This window comes from Ursus maritimus, unplaced genomic scaffold (genome assembly GCF_017311325.1).
Source record: "Ursus maritimus isolate PB19 unplaced genomic scaffold, ASM1731132v1 scaffold_2, whole genome shotgun sequence".
In the NCBI taxonomy this organism is placed as follows: Eukaryota; Metazoa; Chordata; class Mammalia; order Carnivora; family Ursidae; genus Ursus; species Ursus maritimus.
In genome coordinates this window covers 83,759,579-83,783,005 of record NW_024424452.1, presented here as the reverse complement: position 1 = coordinate 83,783,005, position 23,427 = coordinate 83,759,579, and the positions used below count along the sequence as shown (strand labels likewise).

The following is a 23,427-nucleotide window of genomic DNA, read 5'->3' as shown; positions in this document are numbered from 1 at the left end:
CTTGTTTTCACCTATTGCATTTGTTGCGTGATGTGTTCCATCTTTGGCATAGCTTCCCAAGGAAGATTGTCCTGGAAAGAAACAAGGTGCTAACATTTTAACAAGCCAGTTAATTTGGCTTTTCTCTCTGTGGTAGGAGATCGCAGTAATCAGTGCCCCTCGGGATTTGCCTTAGACTCAGTTGGACCGTTTTGTGCTGGTAAGAACGGGAATAATGCATTTTTATTTTTACAAAAAATGTTAATGGAACCCATTTAATGGACATCTGTTGCCATTTTGCTAGATATTTAATTATCACAACAGGCTTATAAATGTCCCATTTTAGAGGCGAGGAAGTTGAGACGTGAAGAAGTTAAGTGGGGTGCGTAAGATCACTCAGCGGTCAAGTGTCAGAGTTAGATTTGAATTTAAGGTAGCTGCAAAGCCTGTACTCTTTCAATTTGACCACAATCAAGTGTGTCAGGGGTCATGATCAAGTACAGAGGTGGAGTGAGCACAGGGACAAAACACTGGATGCTGTCTGGTCATTTAATTACCATAGATATGATACATAATAATAATCCAACTCTAAATCACCTAACCCTAGAATTGCTTAGAGGATAGGGCAGGACTATGTGCCAAGGACTACTGACTAAGCCAGCCTCATCCCATCCAAGCACCGGTACAAGAGAGTCACAGATAAGTAACAGCTGAGTAAATGGCTGGAGTAGCTCACGTTTGCATACACAGTGCCTTTCTTTCACTGGTAGGCAATATAATGTAGTATATATTGGTAGAAAAGTGGTCTTTAGAAACTATACTGTCCAAGTTCAAATTTCAGCTCTGCCAATAATGACCTGTGTGATCTTGGGCAATTTACTTAATCTCTTTGTTTCTCAATTTTATCTTCCAAAATGAGGATAGTAATGAAAATACCTGTCTCCTCGGAATGTTATGAGGAATGAATTAAGATGGGTATAAAACGTTTAGATCACAGGAAATGGTCATTGTATCTTAGCTGTCTTCTTGTTCTTTTAGAAATAATCTAAACATCTAGTCACTACCAAAGATAATCTGGGAACCCAAAGTTAATTTTTATATAGTGTTTCTATTTTGTGGCTCTTAGAGCATTTTCTATTACATTTGATTCAAAGCATTGTCATCCGTAAGCAACTTTTTTACAAACAACTATTTTCATGGATTTTAATAACTCCTAGAAAGCAGGGGGTTTACATACTAACTGGGCCTTTTTGGTTCTTGTTTCAGATGAAGATGAATGTGCAGCGGGGAGTCCCTGCTCCCAGATCTGCCACAATACCGTGGGAACCTATTATTGCTCCTGCTCAAAAGGCCTCACCATAGCTGCAGATGGAAGGACTTGTCAAGGTAGTCACAAAGCTAAATCTAATAGACACAGTCAAGCAGTGGTCATGGAAAGCTCTGGCCTAGGAAAAGTGTGGTAGAACAATACTCTTCTTTCCTAGTCCTTCTGCCCCATGTTAGCAATAAACAGAGATCAGACGGTTGAGAAAGGAGCAGGGAATACTGCTCCCACACTGCCTGCATGTGGGGCACTGCCCAGGCAGGGAAGCCTGTAGCGACTCACTTCATCCCCACAGCACCATGAGGAGAGACAGGCAGGACTCGTGTTATGTTCCTTCTACAGTGACAAAACTAGGAAGTCATAAAGAATTTAAGCAAATTGCACAATCCTGGTAGCACTTTGGGAACATTTAAAAAAAATGCTTTCTTTTTGAGTATAGTTGACACACGATGTTATATTATTTTCAGGTGTACAACTTAGTGATTTGACAAGTTTATACACTGCGCTGTGTTCACTGCAAGCATAGCTACCGTCGGTCCCAATACACCACTATTACAATATCACTGATTGTGTTCCTCATGCTGTACCTTTTACTCCCATGACTTATTCATTCCATCACCGAAAGCCTGCACCTCCCACTCCCCTTCATCCATTTTGCCCATTCCCTCACCCCCAAAAACACTTTCTTACCAGACTGTAGCTACACTTCAAAATTAGAATTGTGTGAGAATCTGGTTTATAAGTAAATTTTAAAATGATGAAAAAAGGAAAGGATTTCTCCCTCTATGTCTGAGGAGACGCCCTTCTAAATGCAAAAGAGAGACAGAGAGTAAGGGTATAGGAGGGGAGAGGAATAACATTTCTGGAATGTCCAGTATGAATTGAGCACCTTGTATACATTATTTACTTTAATTTTCAAAGGAATGCTGAGAGACAGATACTATCCTCACTTTACAGATGAGAAAACTGAGATGTCAGATAGAAGAAGTAACTTTTTTAAAGCCACATAATTTGTCAGTGGTTTAATGGATGAGTTAGTCTGCAAAGATATCACACTATGCTCCTATGAGCTTGTCATCAACTTAACCCACCTGACATGATTCAACCAAATTATTCAGCATTCTTGCTCTCGTGTATTTTCAAGTATCATTTTACTTTTACATTTGCTTTCGTTATCCCCATTTCATAGCAGGTTCTTGGGTCGGTTTTCTTCAACCCACCTTAGCTGAATGACTCATTTTGTTGCAGATATTGATGAGTGTGCTTTAGGCGGACACACCTGCCATGCTGGTCAGGACTGTGACAATACCATTGGATCCTATCGCTGTGTGGTCCGTTGTGGAGTTGGCTTCAGAAGAACCTCTGATGGGCTGAGTTGCCAAGGTATAAAAATGGAGTTCCTTGCTTTATCTTCATTATACTAAGAATTAAAACCCTCTGCCTTTTGAATCATTTAGTGTAAACTCCATTTTATAGATTGAGCTTCTTGATGAGGTTTTCGGACGTAATATTCTATGGCCATTTTAAATATTTACAGCACAGTGGTTTTGAATAGTAACATTTGCCTATTACATTTGAGAAAAGAGATTATATAGCACAATCTTAATAGATTCTATTTCATAAAACTTCATAGCATAAGACGACCAGATATTTATTGCAGGATTTTTTTTAAAGATTTTATTTATTCATTTGAGAGAGAGCACAAGTGGTGGGAAGAGGCAGAGGAAGAGGGAGAAACAGACTCCCTGCTGAGCTGGGAGCCTGATGTGGGGCTCGATCCCAGGACCCAGAAATCAGGACCTGAGCCACCCAGCCCTATTGCAGGATTTTTAATAGACTTTATTTTTTAGAGAGGTTTTAGGTTCACAGCAAAATGGAGTGGCCCCACTGCACCCACTCATGCATAGCATCTCCTACTATCAACATCCTGCACCAGACTGGCAAAATTCTTACCAAGGGTGAACCCACATTGACACATCATTATCATCCAAAGTTCATCGTTTATATTAGGATGCACTCTTGGTGTTGTACACTCTATGGATTTTGAAAAATAATAACATATATTATGGTATCATAGAAATAGCTTCCCTACCCTAAAAATCCTCTGTGCTTTGCCTATCCATCCCTCACTTCCCCCAACCTCTGGCAACCATTGAGTTTTTTTATTGTTTCCATAGTTTTAATTTTTCCAGAATGTCATATAGCATGTAGCCTTTTCAGATTGTCTTTTTTCACTTAATAATACGCATTTAAGTTCCCTCCATGTCTTTTCATGGGTTGATAGCTCTTTTCTTTTCTGTGTTGAATAATATTCCATTGTATTAGTGTACTATAGTTTATTAATACATTCAGCTACTGAAGGATATCCTGGTGCTTCCAGGTTTTAACAATTATGAATAAAGCTTCTATCAGGGTCTTTTCATGGAGGCAAAAATAGTGGATACAAAACTGAGTGCCTGTCAATATTAGAAAAGCGAATGAAATACAGTATATCCACACCATGAACCATTGTGCAGCCATTATAAAGAATGGAGTGCAGTTCACTGTTTCCATGTTGAGTTGTTGAGTGAGAACACCAAGAAGTAGAAAAGTCTACGTAACTTGTGTAGAAAAGATTCTGTGGCTAGAAAACAATAACTAAAGATAAAGGAAATGGATGTATACATTTATACAGATATAGATGTGTACATAGAAGAGATATGTTATTATTTATACTAGATTGTCAATGCAGATTGGCTTTGGTGGGCAAGAAGGTAAAAAGTGATAAAGGAAGCCAAGAAAAAAGAAAGAAGAAAAAGCTACACTAAGAAAATATTTTTGAAGTATATGATCACATTTATGCATTTTTATTAACATGCAGATTTTGAAAGATTAGAAGAGCTCATATACCTGAAACTAATATTACACAGTTTGCTAACTAACTGGAATTTAAATAAAAACTTATAAATTTTTTTCAAAATAATAAAAAGAATAAAAGAGCTCCAGTAGAAAACAAGTACAAAATAAGACACAGGCAATCTTAAACTTGGGAATGTAAGAGGGGGACATAAAGAGCCTAAATATGGTGATTGTTCCTTTGAAAAAGGTTTGAACAGAAGGAATAGAACAGTAGAGAAGTAGAAGGAACTTGAGATTAGTACAGACCTGAGAGAGGGATTATGTTAGGGTAGGAAAAATTTGTTTATGTCCATTGCGTTATGGGAAAGATGACCGTAAGGAGGAAGAACTTTAAAAATGCACATAAGGAAAGAATGATCAATGGACCCCAGTCCTCATCTCTGTGAGGAAGGAGGAGATGGGCTGCAGAGCTCAAACACTCAAATAGAGGGAGTTTTCTTACATGGGAGAAAATTTCTCTTCCTCTGAAACTAGAAGGAAGGAGAGTTTCAGAAAAGGTACATAAAATAGACAATTGCACACGAATTTGGGGAATTCATGCCTGCAATTTTTTTATACTATGCCCCCTCATGGTGTTGGGAAGATTAATTTGGCAATGACTGTGGACGAGGAAAAATGCTAACGTTGCTGCTGTCAGGCACAATGTGGTCAAGATATGCATCAGGCTAACAGCAGCAAAAATGGGGAAGAGAAGCCAATTGCAAAAGATACTGCGGAAGACCTTGGCTTTTTTTTTTTCAAACCCTATCTTCAGTATTCTAGTCTGTCAGCAACATTGCGGGCTGAAATTTCCTAGGAACAGACGTGGGAGCCATCTGGTAGGACAGTTAAAGTAGAGGAGTCTTACATCCACATAGGTCCAAGTCACTAGCAAATGTCTACCTTTGAAGAGAGATATGGTCTCCAGCAGTTAACTCAATCAGTTATCTGGCAGATCATATGAGAACAATTGTATTGGATTCATTTTAGGAAAGATCTTAAACATGATAATGATAAAAGATCATTAAAATGTTAGACATCTGAAATAAATTAACCCAAGTTTCCTAACAGCATATAATGAGAGTTTTGTTTTATTTAACAGATATTAATGAATGTCAAGAATCTAGCCCCTGTCACCACCGCTGTTTCAATGCCATAGGAAGTTTTCATTGTGGATGTGAACCTGGGTATCAGCTCAAAGGCAGAAAATGCATAGGTAAGAAAAGGGCTTAAGATTCAAAGCAATGACATCTTTGTAACTTCTAGGTATTCGGTCTAACCTGTATGCTGTGTCCCGGGCTGGATTCATACATAGGATACTTCTGTATCCATCGTGTATGTAATCCATGCAAAAACAAAATGGAACCAAATGCTGTCCTTTATGGGTTTCATTTTCCAATTACATAACCATTTTTTAGCATTTCCCTATTGTATTTACTAAATTTTTTCACAGAAGCATAATATATATGGTTACATATTTAAAGTTTTATATTGATATATATACACATATGTATGTATGTATAATTTATTTATTTATTTATTTTTCTAAGTAGTAGTAGTGGTTGGTATGGCTACCAGGTATGTGGACTAATTTTTTTTAAATTTTTATCCTTCTGTTTTAAAGTAATCTGTTACTCACTTTGATGGATTTAAACACTTTACCCATACACATTGATTATATAATTAGCATCTTTATCCTTAAAATCCAAAGGTATGATGTCTGTAAGAAAGCAGAAGAAATCATTTTCTCAATCTTCATTACCTTTGTTCTTTTATGAAGATGTGAATGAATGTAGGCAGAATGTATGCAGACCAGATCAGCACTGTAAGAACACCCGTGGGGGCTATAAGTGCATTGATCTTTGTCCCAATGGAATGACCAAGGCCGAAAATGGAACCTGCATCGGTGAGTGTATGGCTGTTTGAACGACTGAGATCCACTTGCCATTGACATGCCAAGTAAGGCGTCCATTTTTAAAATTAATGATAAAAGTAAATTTAATCTCACAAGGAAATTTTTCTTTTCTCACAGGTTTTTTACTCCCAGGTTCTAGTGTGTTTGAGCTGTGGGGTCCCAGGCTCTATACTAAAACCGTGGAAGCTTACCATTTTGAGCTCCCATCAATTATTACACTTTTGCTTTACAGTTTAATATCCACATAAATTAATATTATCTCACATTATGTCTATGAAATTCAGTGTCTATATGTTTAGAATTTTACAGGTAGTGAAGAAAAGCTTATACAGATCTATTTAAAGTTCAAAATATTTTATTTTAGAACTAAAGATGCTTTCAATGTCAAATCAATGACCAGACAAATAAATTATATTCTCCCTAAGTTTATTCTTTCTGTGCCAGTCTGCCTTAATTAGCAGAACTATAAAACAAAGATGAAACAGATAGTATTCCTGCTTTCATATCCCTACGATCTACTGGAATAGATTGGCTAATTCCACTTTCCTCACCAAAAGAAAAAAAAATACTATAGTGCAAGGGAGAATGAAATGCCATAAAAGAGGTACAAATAAGATTGTTTGAGAGTACTTGAAAGAATGATCATATCTAATAGATGTGATGGCAGTAGTCACATTTAAATATCGCCTTGAATGGAATGGTAATAATAGGTGGACATGGTGGATCAAAGGGAGAGTCCTGTAGAAAGGGAAAAGGGCTAGGCTTGGAGAAAACAGATTAAAATTCATCCTTCCTGGGGCGCCTGGGTGGCGGCACAGCGGTTAAGCGTCTGCCTTCGGCTCAGGGCGTGATCCTGGCGTTATGGGATCGAGCCCCACATCAGGCTCCTCTGCTATGAGCCTGCTTCTTCCTCTCCCACTCCCCCTGCTTGTGTTCCCTCTCTCGCTGGCTGTCTCTCTCTGTCAAATAAATAAATAAAATCTTTAAAAAAAAAAAAAATTCATCCTTCCTGGGTGCCTGGGTGGCTCAGTGGGTTAAGCATCTGCCTTCAGCTCAGGTCATGATCCCAGGGTCCTGGAATCAAGCCCCGGATTGGGCTCCCTGCTCAGTGGAGAGCCTGCTTCTCCATTTCCCTCTGTCTCTCCCCCTGCTCATTCTTTCTCTCTTTCTCACTCTGTACTCTCTTTCTCAAATAAATAAATAAAATCTTAAAAAAAAAAAACCAACACTGAGGACATGTGGGGTTTGAAGTACTGGTAAAAGATGGACGTGGAGAGGACCAGTCACCAGCTGGGAATGTGGGGCTGTAGATAAGACACAATGTAGTGCTATTGCTGTAAGTCTACATCAACAAGCTTACTAGAGTCGCTAGTATAAATAAGACAGCCGAAGGTGGAGGGAGTAGAGAGAAGAGGGCTACAAAGCTGAGAACCAAACCCTTTCCACAGTAGGAAGCAAGAGAAGGAAAAAGAGCCAGTTAATAAGTGGCGGAGCTAGAACTTGAACCCAGGTCTCAGCTACTTGGTGAGAAATGCAACCGTTGACAATTCTATAGAGTGTTCATTTTAAATACAATGACTTTAGGTTTTGAAAGAGGAACTATTATACTTTTTATTGCCTCTGTGTCTGTAGATATTGATGAATGTAAAGATGGGACCCATCAGTGCAGATATAACCAGATATGTGAGAATACAAGAGGCAGCTATCGCTGTGTATGTCCCAGAGGTTTCCGGTCTCAAGGAGTTGGAAGACCCTGTATGGGTAAGTTACCAGGAACTCTTACTGAGTAATAAAGCTACTAACATAATTACTTAGCCTTACCAACTCTCTCATCTCAAATGTTTTCTTGGAATTAGGAAATGTGTAAGTTGGTTTAAATAATTTATAACATAATTTGAATTACTTCTTTAAGATTTCATATTGAGTTCAATTTGCACTGACATTACAGTGATAACAATCACCATTTAGAGTGCTTACTATACACTACACATATCAGAATGATGTTCCAATATAGTTACCATGACAACTTAATCGTGAAGGTTATCTCGTTGATCTCTGTATGCACATGGCATAAATGTTTGCACAAATACATTCTAGTTGAATATGAAGCATAATTGAATGTAATACATAGGTTTAGACATGAGGGATTAAAATGTGAATACACAATTTAAGTAAATTGATAATTATTAGTTTACCATATATTTAGTGCTTACTATGTGTCATTTCCTGTGCTAAGAATCTCACTCAGTTCTCCCAGTTGCCTGTTTATTTCTATCTTAATTATAACTGAATGTAAATAAGGCAGGTAACAGACAATAGAAGAGATCTGTAAGAAGGTAACCATATGCTTCTTTTTAATTAATGCACTTATAATCAAAAACTGAAAACCGACCTATGAAATTATATTCCTCTTGGAATATTCAAGTACAGCAAAAAAAAAAAAAAAAGGTGTGGGTTTTAAATACTGACTTCTGGTTTGCATACTACGCTTTTAAAATTGGTTGCCTTGATTGTCTACTTAATGACTTACAGCAAATTCTCTCATGAAGACTTAGTTCTGTCTTTATGCAGTCCCTAGCCTCGTACTTTGCACAGAGCAAATGTTGAAAGTAATACAATTACTAGAAACACTTTCAAAATAAACACTCTCTAATAGCAGAAGTACATAACATATCATTTTAGTCTTCTGTTTAGATATTGTAATCTATATATAACTTAACATCTTGATTAGTCATAGCAACGACCTAGCAGAATGAATTATGTTTATTTGTTCACTAATTTGACCTGAAGTTGAATGTCAGGCCTAGCACTGGGAAATAAATCAAAGAACAAGGTAGAGCCATTGCCTTAAAGAGATTTAAAATGTTAATTTTAACCTTTGCCTACGAAAATAATTTTTAAAACAAAATTTACTACTTTTATTCTGCTTATTCATGTTGCTGTCTTTCATGCCGCTGTGATAATGAATTAAAGAATTTGTTTTTGTTCTCTGGTTTTCATTTGCTTTTCCAATTTACAGGAAAAGTTGGCACCATATAGTGTATGTTGACCTAGGAATAGGAAGAAAAGTAGCTTTTTTTAAAAAATTTTTTGGACTTTTGAGTTTGTATCTTAGTAAGAAATAATTCTGTCTTAATTTCCTTCTTTTTAAATTTTTGTAAAGAAATGTGCTTGGCTTGATTACTAAATAATAATTTTGATTCAAAAGAAATAAAAGAAAAATGTTAGTAGTTGTACCAATATTATCACATGTGAAGCTTGTAATTGTATGAAACGTTGGAGGTTCCAGTGAGAATGTTGTAATAAAACACAAACTAGAAATGTGATTGAGTCCTTCCCTCCACCCACAGAATTAAGGTCTGCATTAGCTCTGAGCTCTAGTTTTTCTGGATTCGAGACCACATTTTCCCATATGACCCTTTATGTTTCTACTGTACACGTGAAGCAATCTTCAGGAAAAGTCTAGAACCTTTCTATGTATTCATAAATGAATGATTCAAGCTTTCTCTAAAGTTCACAACTGAGAATTTACTGTATTCGTAGCTTTGGAGGGTAACATAATGTCTTCCGTTTGTTCCAGAGACTGATTCTTGATTCCTGTGTTTTGTGTGTATGTGTGTTTTTTTTTCTCTTTTTTATGTATCATGGCACATGAGCAGACATTAATGAATGTGAGCAGGTGCCTAAGCCTTGTGCATATCAGTGCTCCAACACCCCCGGCAGCTTCAAGTGTATCTGTCCCCCAGGACAACTTTTATTAGGGGACGGGAAATCTTGCGCTGGATTGGAGAGGCTGCCTCATTCTGGCACCCAGCACAGTAGCTATAACCTTGCACGGTTCTCCCCCGTGAGAAACAACTATCAACCTCAACAGCATTACAGACAATACTCACATCTCTACAGCTCCTACTCAGAGTATAGAAACAGCAGAACATCTCTCTCCAGGACTAGAAGGACCATTAGGAAAACTTGCCCTGAAGGCTCCGAGGCGAGCCGTGACACATGTGTAGGTAAATGTCAGCTGTCTTACATGTCCTTTCTGTGGGCTCACGTACGGGCCAGAGGCTAAACATATGCACAGCACCTGTGGTCGTTTGGGTGCCGTGAATGACATCAGATCTCAACTCTGGGATGACCCAAAGTTCCAAGACATTGACTCTGGCACCTAAAACTACTACAAAATTTATTCAAGGAAATGATGTATTTACATGTGTACATTCTGATAATGAAGTGTTTTATAGTGAGAGTTTCTCTCTTTGATCACTCCTGAAAGTGTTATTAAATTTAATGCTATGTAGAAATAAATTTCAGTGGCATTCAGAATATGGTTTTTTTTTAAATAAGAGAATATGCGTATTGCCACATAATGCCATCAGATTATGGCCGTACCTGGGTGATGCCAAAGCAGTGGGTTAAAAGTGAAACTTTCAGTGACTCGGTCAACTGTTTGTTCTCTAGGACAACCAAAACAGTGTTGACTGTTGTCCCACACTCCCCGTGGAATTTCTCAGTTTGATTATTTTGTATGTATGTAAATCACTGAAAAGATAATGTGAGCCAGGACAAAATTAAGTTGCTTTCATTGCTGTAAAATATGTGCTTTCAATATCTTTATCTAGACTCATCTACAATTTAATTTGTTTGCAAAAATGAAGTATAATTTCCAACTCAGTAATTGAGACTTTGTTTTCAGTTAAGTTGCTAACATTACCATCTGTCATTCATTTAATTCAATTTTCTCTTGAGTGTCCACAGTTTGCATGCCATTGAGCTATGTGCCAAGAGAAATTAGCAAACACGAATTAGCCCCCCTATTGGGTAGATGACAGAAGAAAGCAAGGAAGAGAGAGAGGAAGGGGGAAGAAAGGAATTTTATTTAAATTTAAAGACCCCTATGCCAACTTCATTTTCTTGCATTTTTCTTAAGTATTCTACACTACACTTATTCTTGCCTAAATATACTTTTGGCTACACATTTCTTATAAACATTTTTAAAATGTCTTCTTCTGACTTCAGTTTTTGTCATTTTTTTTCTACCCTTCACCCCAAGCCCTGTTCCTGCGTCATTATCTTCCCAGAGTGCTTCCTATGTCACTCTTCTGTGGACCCAGCCTCCCATATCGGCTGGAGCCCAGACCACTGGATACTTAAACTTTAAACTTTTCTCTTTCAGTCCGTATTTTCCTAGAACTTTTCTGTCTAGGTGTCTTGATGTACCTGAAGGTTAATAAGAGGCACATAGAACCTTCTCCCTGTGATCAGTGTCTTAAAGCCGTCAACAATGCTAGTTCCTTTTACTCCTTGAACTTCAAACATTAATGCATTCATTACCAATTCTCTATCCTGAGTCCATATGGTCAGACGCTACTTAATTTCTAACCCTGTGGACTCCACAATCCTTGCAAGGATGTCAAATATGACTCTCAGCTTGCTCCAGACCATTCTGAACATTGGTAATTTTTCATGCCCCCGATTTTGACCTCTTTGTTAGTTAAAACTTTTACCATTTTTAATTGGTGAAAATTAAATTAAATTTAATTAATTAATTTAAATTTGACATATTATCTTTCAAAGTTTCTTCCAAACAGTCATTCCCACTAAGGGGTTTCATCTCCACTTATCATCCCACTCTCTGACTTCATCTTAGACAAGCTCGTCTCTTCTACCTGTACTCTCCTGCCCCAAACCCTTGTTTATGCTGTGACACATGAATTAAACCATACCCCTCACACTGTACACCATCCAGCTGATTTCTTTTAAATCATCTGAATGTCCCAGTCATTTTAAGAAAGCATCCCTGATTAATAACCCCATTCTCTATTTCTTCATCGCTATCTAAGCTCTGCAGTTTCACAGTAGAGCCTCATAAATGTTTTCTGTGTCCTCGTGTTTATATTACACTAATATTATGTTTATAAGAATTATCTTCCCCAAACCATTGGCTGAGGCAGGTACTATTTCAGAGGACCAGTCTTGGAGAATCTGAAGTGAACTTCCATATCTAGTCAATTACTGGGTGTTTGAGTTTTACCTAGGGGCAGTTATAGGCTTTTAGAAGTATTTCTTAAAATATGGTGAGTATTTTATGGTGTTCATACTAATAAAGAAATTTACGCTAAGGTTGCAGACAGCTTTGGAATTATGTTAACGACCAACTTGCAATAAACACCGAACGCCTTAATTAACCATCTGGGGTAGACAACTCACAAAAGATTCAAGTTAACACTATGCAATCTTGTTAGACTTGGGCTAAAATTGGGCTTTTTAAGGAAATGATTCCAAAGCTTAACAGGAGAAATGAACATTGCATTGCCTCTGAATGCAGAAATCACACGTGGGTCCACTTTGAAATTCATACTCTGGGAAGAGTGAACTGACTTCTTGGAGTTCCACATCATTGACATTTCTGTGATGATTTGGGGTGGAAGCAGATTGTAAAGGGAAAAAGTAAAAATAACACACAAGTTGTGGAGTAAATGCTTTGGTTCACAGTGGGGCAAAAACAGTAACAAATATTTGATGAGTGTTCATCATGAACAGATTTTGAATCTTCGCAATTATATTCTGAGCATTGCAAAACACCATGAACACATCCCTTTGCTCTGAGTCACCCACCAGTTTTCACCTTGTCTTCTCTTGACCCCCAGCCTATAGCACTCCTGCTCCCACTTCACATCACATTCTCTCTTTATTCTTCCACTGATTCATGGGACTCTGCACTAATTCTAACATTAGTCTGAGCAAAACACAACTGGGATAAGAGATCTGAGGCACCCCAAATCACATCCTTTATCCTGAAAGCAAATAGCAATTAATTTTTAATTATCACCCATTCTCCTCTCCGTTTTATTGCTACTTTCTTGGCTTTGTTTAATAGCAGATAGGTAGCTCTTTATTGTAAAATGCTTTCCCATGTATTACAATGTATGAACCTTCCAACAAATCTCTGCAGTAGAGAGATCGAATTGATGAGTCCTTGTGACAAAAGAATTGACTGAGATCTTGAGAAGTATAGTGGCCTGCCCAAGGTGTCACAGCAACTATAGATACATAGTTGCCATTGGTACTTTACAATATGAAGTTTGATGAATATTCTTATCACAAAATTAAAAACACCTCCACTTGATATCTCTGTATGGGAAAGCAATGCATGGATGTTGGGAGCAGGTGCAGGGAGAGAGAGAGAGGTGACTAGAATTTAAATAAAATAAAATCTAACATTCCTTGTTGCAACTAACCTCAATAGAAACTTTGTCTTTTTGGTAAATTCTACTCTTCTGTCAAGAGTTTAGTACTTTGGTGATTTAGGATCTTGTACAAATCTGTTTCATCTGCCATCCCAGGCTTGCTTAACTAATACAGAAATTGGCCAGTTTGGGGCTTCAGCTCATATGCAGTCACACACAGAAGAGATGTTCATATTTTATAAAATAGTACAGTTAACATTGGACTCCATTAAAAACAGATCCTGATATAAAACAGTTCTGAGCACGTTTAAACACGTGAGTGTAAAATCACCAAGAAGTTTTTCTATCGCATATCAACAACTTGTGTGTAATTGGTTCTGTCATCGTTTCTGCCTTTGTTTTGCATGGTTATACACCCTGCTTTCTTTCTGCACAGATATCGATGAATGTGAAAATAGAGACGTTTGCCAGCACGAGTGTAAAAATACCTTTGGGAGCTATCAGTGTATCTGTCCGCCTGGCTATCAACTCATGCTCAATGGAAAGACTTGTCAAGGTGAGAAAATGTTGGGATGTTTATTGCTGCGACCTGACTTAAAACCAACGTAGGAGAGTATGAGAAATTAAATGTCTTCTTTTTTTTTTTAATATTCTCCTAGTTGCTTTCTCTTCCTTCTCATTTCCATTGGTCATATTTATCATTGCTTTTGTAAGTAGGAGAACTGGAGAGAAAGCAGTTAGGCAGAGGGAAATAGTTGAGAATCATTTTTGGTGTAGTCTTATAGAAGGAGCAAGAATGTCTAAACTAGTTCATGTTATATATTTTTAAAACTAAGTGGGAATAGACCTCTTCAAATGTCTTTTCAAAATTCAGCCAAGGTGGAAGATGAAATAGGAAGAGAGATCAGTACATTTACTCCAGTATTAGGCATTATTTTATTTTTTGTCTTGACCAACCGTGGGTAAATGATTAAATGATCTATTCTTTCAATCTGCAAATAATGTGAAACAGTCACGGGCTAGCATTGCAGAATGCAAAAGATTTAAACAAATGAATAATATAGTCTCTTCCCTTTGATATCTTAGTCCAATGGAAACAGACATGTAAATAAAAGCATAATATACAGGGTTGTAGGTACTACAACAGAGTTTTGGACAGTGTGTAGTAACGGTAGAAAGAAAAAAACTATCAACTCAATATTAACCTCTTTACACAAAAATGTGAAAGGGGTATTTTGCTTTGATAAGGTATATTATGTTGCAATGCATACTTAGATCAAAAAGAAGTAAGAACTTATATAAATCTTGAAAATCTCTCAAGAATCCTCCTCAATTTTGTGGTCAAAATCAGAAGTTATACAGGCATTAACAAGCCTCTGAATTTTATTAATTTCTGTCACGTACAACCTGTATCCTTTTCTAAAGCATATCAAATAAAATCTTCAAAAGAGTGCTTTATCAGTAGCAATCAAATTTAGATTAAATTTGCCCTCTCTGGGAGATTCACAGAAGACTTGCTAGGATGCAGGTCACGGAAAGGGCGCTCCAGGAAGCAAGACCTGGAAGGGGGATGGGGTCACCTGAGTTCCATGAGCTTCTACCTGTCCCACACCCACTTACCTGATCCCTCCCTGAGAGCCCTCACCGGACCATCTGAACTGGAAAAGTAAAGTGAACACCATAATAACCTTTACTCCCAGCCATCCGTCACAAATGCGTGTTAAGAACTTACCCTATGCAGAACTTTCTACTGAGATTTGAAGTATGAGAATAATACGCTGACGTTATAGTCATGTTTTTCCAAAGCAATTATTAACTCATTTTAATCAGCAATACAGATAATAGACTACAAATAATAAAGCACTATAGATAAAAAAAACTAATTCTTGGAGTGATGATGTGAGCATGAATGTTCTAGAACAATCAAGAACAAGGGTAGGACTTGATCACAGATCTCATAATGTCTTGAGTGGTCCTTTGTGTCTCCTGTCACGCTGTGAACACCAGGGTCATTGTACTGTGGCAGTATAGTGTGAGGTGAGGGCATTTACACTGTCCACACTTTATAACTTTCTTCAGGTGATCATCCCAAGAATCCTCTCAAGAGGTGGCAATGCCCAACATTAACACTACACTTCCTGTGAGTGCACCAGGCACCAAGGAAGGAAGCATTTGGAACAACCAACCGAACTACAAAACCCCTTAGCCAGATTTTTAAGTGTTATATGATGTCATATCCTCATTAGAGGATTTTTCTTTTTTTCTAAATGATGCCAGTTTGTTCGTTGATTGCCCTTGCCGCTCATTCAGTTCAAACGTTTTTCAACTTTAAGTTGTGCTTCAGAGAGTGAAAAATAATGTGAACAAATCAGAAACAGGTGTCACTTGAAATGTTTGCAATTTAAATGAGTTACATATTTTTGTGGTTTTTAAAGAAGACTTGAGAGAAAACAATTACATCTTTTAAAGCAGTCTTTAATCTGAAGAATAACTTGGAATCTTTTTATAGCTTTAGGAAGTGTTTCGGGCATTTATGAGAGAAAAAAAAGTTGATTTTTCATTTACATGTGCATTTTTGAAGCTTTATACATTAATGATAAAAATGTCAGTGACAAAAAGGAAATTTAAGTGAATTTGACATTGAACAAGGACAGAGACTCTTGTCAAAAGTGGAAGTCAGCAGACTACAAAATGAAAAACAAAAAACATGACCAATCTTGATTTGCCCAAGAAGTGGAGAGGAGAAACTAAAAGATCTGTATGCTAATTGTAAGCACCCCCCCAATCTAATTCTGAATATTTAGAAACGCTTTATTGGCATTGCATTTGAAATGAGTGTTCTAATCTATCCAAGTTTTTAAAAAGTAATCCATAATGTTATCAAGAATCTAAATTATTCTCTCTATAAGACAAATGTTTCAAGTATGTTTATCCTAAATTATTGTTTAATGTATCCAGAAGCACTTGGTTAAATGCATTCATATGTTCTAAAGCTATTAATATAAAAGTTTTTCAGCTCATCTTGGTAATCTTTTCTTGTAGAATATTTAGATTATAAAATGCCTATCCTTTAATTTCTACCATAGTGATTTTCTTATAATATTTAATAAAAACCAGACATCCTCACATTGTCAGCTAACAGAAGACAGCATGATTTCTCCATCTTTTCTGGCTTCTCTTTTTAAGACCATGCAGTAGACTAAATGAGTAGAGTGAATGCTTATAGGGTGCTTAAGCCTGAGGAGATAGTTACAGACAGAAGGAAGGCCACCTTCCAGAAGCTCAAATATTTAAGAAAGCTTTTCAGTGGTAAGTGTTTATTATTATGGAACTAAAGGCAAACACTTGAGTATTAGATTTTGATATATTTTTGTAGACTCATATTCAGCCATTGGAAATCTGTGATAAGATAGCTACTCCTATTATGCATGTGTCCAGATTCTGGTCTCCATGCCACCATTTCCATGGGCCCCCGCAGCCCACTGGCCTAAATGGGCCTGCAGGAATTCACCATAAAAATTAGAGCTAAAATGAAATTTGGTGGATAAGTGTGAGGGAATGTTTTTTATGAGAAAAAAAAGATAAGGCTAAGTGAATTTCTTTCACATTTTCCTAAAGGTCTTTTCACTTCATTCTGAGACAATCTCATTTTGCCAAGTAGATAACGCCCCTCTGACAGATAAAATCATAATTAGAACTTGGTTCACGGAGACAATAGGCAAAATTTAACTGAAATATAAATTTGTGTCACACTATGTTGTATTCCTGTAGGAAAATTAGTCCTAATAGAAAACTAGTCCTAGAAAGCACGTTATGTTATTATCAGCACATTTAAGTAAGTAAAAAGTCAAGTAAGTGATTTAGTCTTTATCCCTCTAGCTTAATGTCTTTTTACTTTGTGCAAACTATTAGCAACTTTAAAGTAAATAATTACACTGTTATTTCCCTAGAAAATAGAATATATTTGGAACCAAATCTAAAATGCTCATTTTTGAGACAGAAATGATAAATAATTCAGAAATAAAATTTAACATTTATTGTCCATCATTAATATACTGTCTCTTGGAACTGCTTCTCTCCTTTCTCTTTTTTTGATAGCAATATTTCAAGTTACATAAGAATTCACAGAAGAACCTACAACTTTAACCCAAGTCCAACATACATAGCATTATGCAGATACCAAATTACTTACTACTATGAAATGATACAATAGTTTCACTTGCCCATTGGTCTCAGCACTGATTCCATGATGAAAGTCCATTTGACCTTTAGGTCCTACCTCTGCAGAGAACTGATTTGGGCCCAATTAGTTGTAATTGTTCCCTCCTGTGCATCAGGACCTATGTTTATTCAAATACTAAAGAATGAGGAGTATTACAAGTGCCTATATGCAGCCAATTGGCTTAAGACTTTAAAATAAATAGTCTTCAATTTTTTGCTTGCCTACTCCAAAAGAATTTGAAACCTTATACTTCATTCATACTTTTTAAAACTGACTTCTAAAGTTTCTTACCGTATTTGAATTGTTGTAAAGGATATGAATTCTGGCTTTGATGTACCTGTGCTTTAAATATATTTTCATCAATACTTTGGAGCTGTAGATAACCCTGTTAAAATGGGGAATGATCACTATATAATTTAAAAGTTTGTAGTGGTTGTTACACCAACCAACTTGACCATCAGAAAAAGTCTAAGGTCATTGTTCTGTTCAAGTAAAGGTGTTAGTAAGTGTTCCCATCACAACCAGCTCACTTCTGCAATCTAATTTAAAATAGAGAGCTCAGACCATTGGTTTGTAGCCATGATAAAATAAGGCCTGCCACCATCAATACAAATAACCAGTTTTCTCACCCTTCATATGTTCCTTGAAGCATTTTGCACCCAAGTATCATAAAGATTCTAGGGATTAGTGGAAACCTTTCTTTTGTAAAGCAGAAGGATATAAAATGGGAATGGGGACAGGAGAACTCCAGGCCACAGGAAGTTCTCAGGCAGAGTGCTTATAGGAAGGAGAACTTAAGGGAAATAAGTTTCTGGATGAAAATGATTCCATGAAATATTTGCCTGCTGTCATACTGCTGGAAAGCTTCCATGCATCACCAGGGGAATAAAGGTACCACAGTTGGAAATGATTGCTCTAAAATACGGTTCTTAATGTTAGGATCTCAAAATCCCTTAAAAATTTTGTAGAATTCTATGGATCCTCTTTCCAGAAAATCCTTCATCTCAGTGTTGTGCTCTTTGTCTCCCCATTTGTCTCTGTCCCTGTCTGTCTCTATCACACACACACACACACACACACACACACACACACACACACACACTCATACATGCACACACAAAAAGATTTTCATTTAAAAATCCCCTGATGCTCGAATATGGATCCTAAGTTTAAAATCTGAAAAACATTCATTTTCAGAAAGCTCGGAAAAAGTTTCTTTTAGCTCCATCTTGATGTTTCTTAATTATAGTGATTTAACTGTGTTTTTATTTAACAACTTTGTATAGAAAACAACAAAATAAACAGCATTTCATTTGCTTTTTCCCCCAGTAACCAAGGGGGAGCTATGACCCTGGAGAGCACATCCCACCCCCATAACCCCTGAGGATGGATTCTCCACAGTTTAGATTTGATTAAACTTGGATTATGGTTCTTGGGTCGCTCATTTCATCCTGGTTTGTCTGGTTTTTTTCCTAGATTCTGTCTCTCTCCACAAGATCTGACTGACTTGAATTTATAACTTGACTTCTTTAATTTCCACTACCCTACCTGTCACTCAACATTTTGAACTTATGAAACAAAATACCAGGAAGGATCACTCACATTTTAAAGAGGTTCTTCACTTTACAGAAAGGTTTACAAGTGTCCTTTAAATTTTTAGCTTGTTTCTCATGAATTTAAAGTATTATTTGCTTTACAAAACGCCAATGCACTCTATTTTCCAAATATAAAAAACACCAGAGTTCTTAATAGCTTCCCTTCTATCTTCATAGCTTTTATTTTTCGATGTCCTTTCACAAATGTTAAAAATTATCCTCAAAGCAATATGGGAAATAGCACACCAGGTATCAGGATCCCCATTTTGTGGTTGAAGAAGCTTAGGTATGGCTGCCAGATTCATTCATGGGGATTTGCTATTCCCATCAAATATCCGCAACACCTGCTCTCGTGGCCGCTCTGACCCGAGTTGCTGACACTGCGTGTTCCTTGTGCTGTCGCTAGATGTTGATGAGTGTCTGGAGCAGAGTGTGCGCTGTGGACCGAATCGCATGTGCTTCAACATGAGAGGAAGCTACCAGTGCATCGATACCCCCTGTCCACCCAACTACCAACGGGATCCTGTTTCAGGGTATGTCTTACCTTCTCTTCTCAGAAATACTTTTGAAAAGCTTTCTCTCCTCAACCAACAAACTCTGTTGTTGCATGTAACTCACAGGAAGTCAATAACCCCAGGGGTATATGGCGTTGCAGTGTGTTCCTTCCTCAATGAATGGGTATGAAATGAGCTCATCCTGCAGCAGCCACTGTAGCCTAAACTATCACTGTGGGCTGCCAAGGTTTTCCCGGAGCGTCTCCCCAGTATGTAATCCACCATGCCACATCTAGAATTCTGCCTCAGCAGTGAGCATTTTATGGGGTGATAGAACCTGACCCCCTTTGACATTTCCTGGTTTCCGTTTGTGTTGCCTCAGGGCTTTAAGGGTTCTCAGCACTTAGAGCATTCCAAGAAGTACCTTGGCTGTAATCGTGATGACTCACCATGACTCCGTGAGAGGATGGAGATGAGCAAGGATGAGTCAACAGTCTGCCTGCTCGTATATGGTCTTGCTCACATTCCCTGCTGTCTGAAACACTATCTTTTCTGGGTTCTGAATAAAACTACTCTTCTATTTTTTCCCTCCTCTTACAGAAATGTCATACCCTGTTCAGGTACCAAGTCAGCGGGGTGCTCGAAAACAGAGATAATGGTGATTATGAATAGAACCTGCTAATAAGAAGGTGGTTCTGAAACCGAATGCTGGTTGGAGCTCACACTTTGTTTGTCCTCTCAGCAGTGACTACCACATTACTGTAACATGATCAAGTGTGGACTGCCCTGGATCCAGCAAAAACCTATTCATAATTGCTTTAGGCGGAATAGGAAGGGAGAAGGAAGGGGAGGGAGAAACTTAAAAATATTGACTTAAGACACATCCAAAAATGCTATGACTGAAGAATCCATATCTGCAGAAAATGCTCCTTTGTGCATTTTTTAAAATTTTTACTCTCCATTACTAGTGATTTCTAGCAGACAACTTAAAAGTCATGATGCTTCAAAAACAGCCAATGTGGGCTCTGGAAAAAGAAAATATAGTATTTTTAATCTAAAATAATGTGGAAAACAAATACAAAAGGAAGAACATTTTCCCCCCAGGAATTTTAGTTGACCTTTTATTATTTTTAGGAAAATAAACCAAATATCAATGAATTCTACTCAGCTTTCAGTCTTACGACAGATGTTATAATTTAAAAATAGTTCATATTCCTCTCTTTAAAAACTACTTGTTTCCAGTATATGTACAGATGCTTCTATTTCCAAAACTAACTTTTCATTTTAAAGATACTCTTGTGGTACTCGTACTTACTTCAGTGGTTCAGAAACTTCTGATCTTACTGCAACCGAGAGATAGATATTTGACTCTAGACCAGCATGCTCTCATAGGCACCTGGCATCTGGTTTGAGTTAGTGGCATAGCACATGGGGTGGGCCTATTGCTCTCGCAGTCAGACTGTCTACTGCCTTTAATGCCTAAAAGTTGTCATGGATGATGGTCACCTGCCTCATGCCCTCTCCTGCTTCCAAGCCAGATAATAATATGCACTTCATGTGTTTATTTTGTCCTTAGGTTCTGCCTCAAGAACTGTCCACCCAATGATTTGGAATGTGCCTTGAGCCCATATGCCTTGGAATACAAACTTGTCTCCCTCCCATTTGGAATAGCTGCCAATCAAGATTTAATCCGGCTGGTAGCATACACGCAGGATGGAGTGATGCATCCCAGGACAACTTTCCTCATGGTAGATGAGGAACAGACTGTTCCTTTTGCCTTAAGGGATGAAAACCTGAAAGGAGTGGTGTACACAACACGACCATTGCGAGAACCAGAGACCTACCGCATGAGGGTTCGAGCCTCATCCTACAGTGCCAATGGGACCATTGAGTATCAGACCACATTCATAGTATATATCGCTGTGTCTGCCTATCCATACTAAGAAGCTCTCCAGAGCCTAATCCACATATTTAAACTGCATTAATCATGGGAATCAAGTCCCCTTCCCGATTACCATCTCCTGAACAGTTGCAATCTTGGCAACTTGAAAATGGTGCTATGCTCTGTTTTGTGTGCCTTCCTTGGTACTCCTGAGGTATTTTCATGATCCCACCATGGTCGTATCTTTGGGTAAGGTCTAGAAAAGTCACTTATTATTTTTCTTTATTTATTACACTGGAGCAGTTACTTTCCAAAGATTATTCTGAACATCTCACAGGAGGACATATCAGTGATGTTTTATGGTAGCATAGTAGCTAAGATCACTTATCTTAAAAAAAAAAAAAAAGAAAACAAAAATAATTCACTCGAAGCCAAGTGGATATTTGACCATTTGGCCATTTTTAGAATAATAAAACTGGTTGCTATGTGTTTTGATCAAAGCTTATTCAGTAACTTATTAAGATGCTTTTTTTTTTTTAAGTATTGATACTTTATAATGGGACTTCTACACCTATTTTCACCTTAAGGGAAAAAAGAAACACCAGTCAGTTTAGAAATATAGTACGGCTTCTAGAATGTTTCTTTGATACCAAATAGTGTTCACGTGGACTGACCATCTAAAATAAGGATATTATTTTCAGTGATTTTGTGAAATGAGCTGAACCACTTATGATAATAGAAAAAAAATACTGCTTCGTCCTCAGATGATTGTTCATGGCATGGATCTTTGATATAACCTTCCTTCCAGTTAGCTCCGTAACTTTTACATTCCAGCATTTTATTTTCCAGTCAAGTGGAAGCAACTTTTACAAATACCAATGGAATAGTTTTCTTTGTTTTTCTTAAAAATCTTATATGTTCAAATTAGCATAAATATTGAACGTCAATACACTGTACATGGTGGTAACAGACTCTGGAAGCAATTGCCAAGATGTATTCTATTTTTATGAAATGTATATATATTACCTTGGTGTATTTTCTATATAATATCTTGATGGACTCTTATATAAAATTATTTTATAAAACAAAAACCAATGTTACCGTCAAACCAGCCTGAATAAAATTTTCACATCCCTTTTCTTAACCTTTTTGAAAATTTAAAATTTGTTTCCTTATAGCTATGCTGAGTGTTAAGATTTATAGTCACACATACACACACTTATCTGCTTATATCGTACATACGTAGCCTGACTGAAACAGACTTCAAATGGATTCTCTGAACTGGATCTGGGCTAACTTTAATTGGTTCTGCGATATAGTTAGATTTAATGGTATTAATAACCTGTCTCAAGTGGTAAAGTGAACTCTGATTGTTCATGGGCTGCAGTGCCAGAATGTGCTTACATTCTCACCAGTGGGCATTTCTGATCAAGAAATAGTTGCTTGCTTGTAAGTACACTGGAGAACATGGAGAAAGAAAATAATGAGTTGAGGGCTTTAAATTCTCTACTGAAGTTCTGCAAAAAGGATATAAAGTTGAATGCTGATCTGAAGGAAACCCTTATTTCCTAGAACTGCAGTGCCAAGTTTTCTGAAAACCAAAGGTCTAATTCTGACAGTGACTGGATGACAATACAAATTTAGTTCCTAATCTCACAGGTTCTCTGGTGTTCAAGTTTGAGCACTGATTGAAAAGGAAGTATGATGGGGCACCTGGGGGGCTCAGTCAATGAAGCATCTGCCTTCTGCTCAGGTCATGATCCTGGGGTCCTGGGATCAAGTCCCACATCGGGCTCCCTGTTCCGCGGGAGTCTGCTTCTCCCTCTCCCTCTGCTGCTGTCTCTCCTGCTCTCCCTCTCTGTCAAATAAATAAATCTTAAAAAAAAAAAAAAAAGGAAGAAAAGGAAGTATGCCCCCATAATCTGGGAAACAGACATAGGAGCAGATTCTGA

At 37.4% G+C, this 23,427-nt stretch overlaps 1 protein-coding gene across 1 annotated transcript in view; it reads left to right on the top strand.

Moving 5' to 3' along the window:
* HMCN1 (hemicentin 1) overlaps window positions 1-22,619 on the top strand; it is a 469,289-nt gene extending 446,670 nt beyond the window's left edge. The window contains exons 98-107 of the mRNA XM_008696988.2: window positions 137-199; window positions 1,246-1,365; window positions 2,552-2,686; window positions 5,283-5,396; window positions 5,961-6,086; window positions 7,728-7,856; window positions 9,755-10,105; window positions 13,719-13,838; window positions 19,506-19,632; window positions 21,170-22,619. Coding sequence (XP_008695210.2) covers window positions 137-199; window positions 1,246-1,365; window positions 2,552-2,686; window positions 5,283-5,396; window positions 5,961-6,086; window positions 7,728-7,856; window positions 9,755-10,105; window positions 13,719-13,838; window positions 19,506-19,632; window positions 21,170-21,536 — 1,652 coding nt within the window. The 3' untranslated portion in view covers window positions 21,537-22,619. The remainder of the gene's footprint in view (window positions 1-136; window positions 200-1,245; window positions 1,366-2,551; window positions 2,687-5,282; window positions 5,397-5,960; window positions 6,087-7,727; window positions 7,857-9,754; window positions 10,106-13,718; window positions 13,839-19,505; window positions 19,633-21,169) is intronic.
* Window positions 22,620-23,427: the final 808 nt, after the last annotated feature.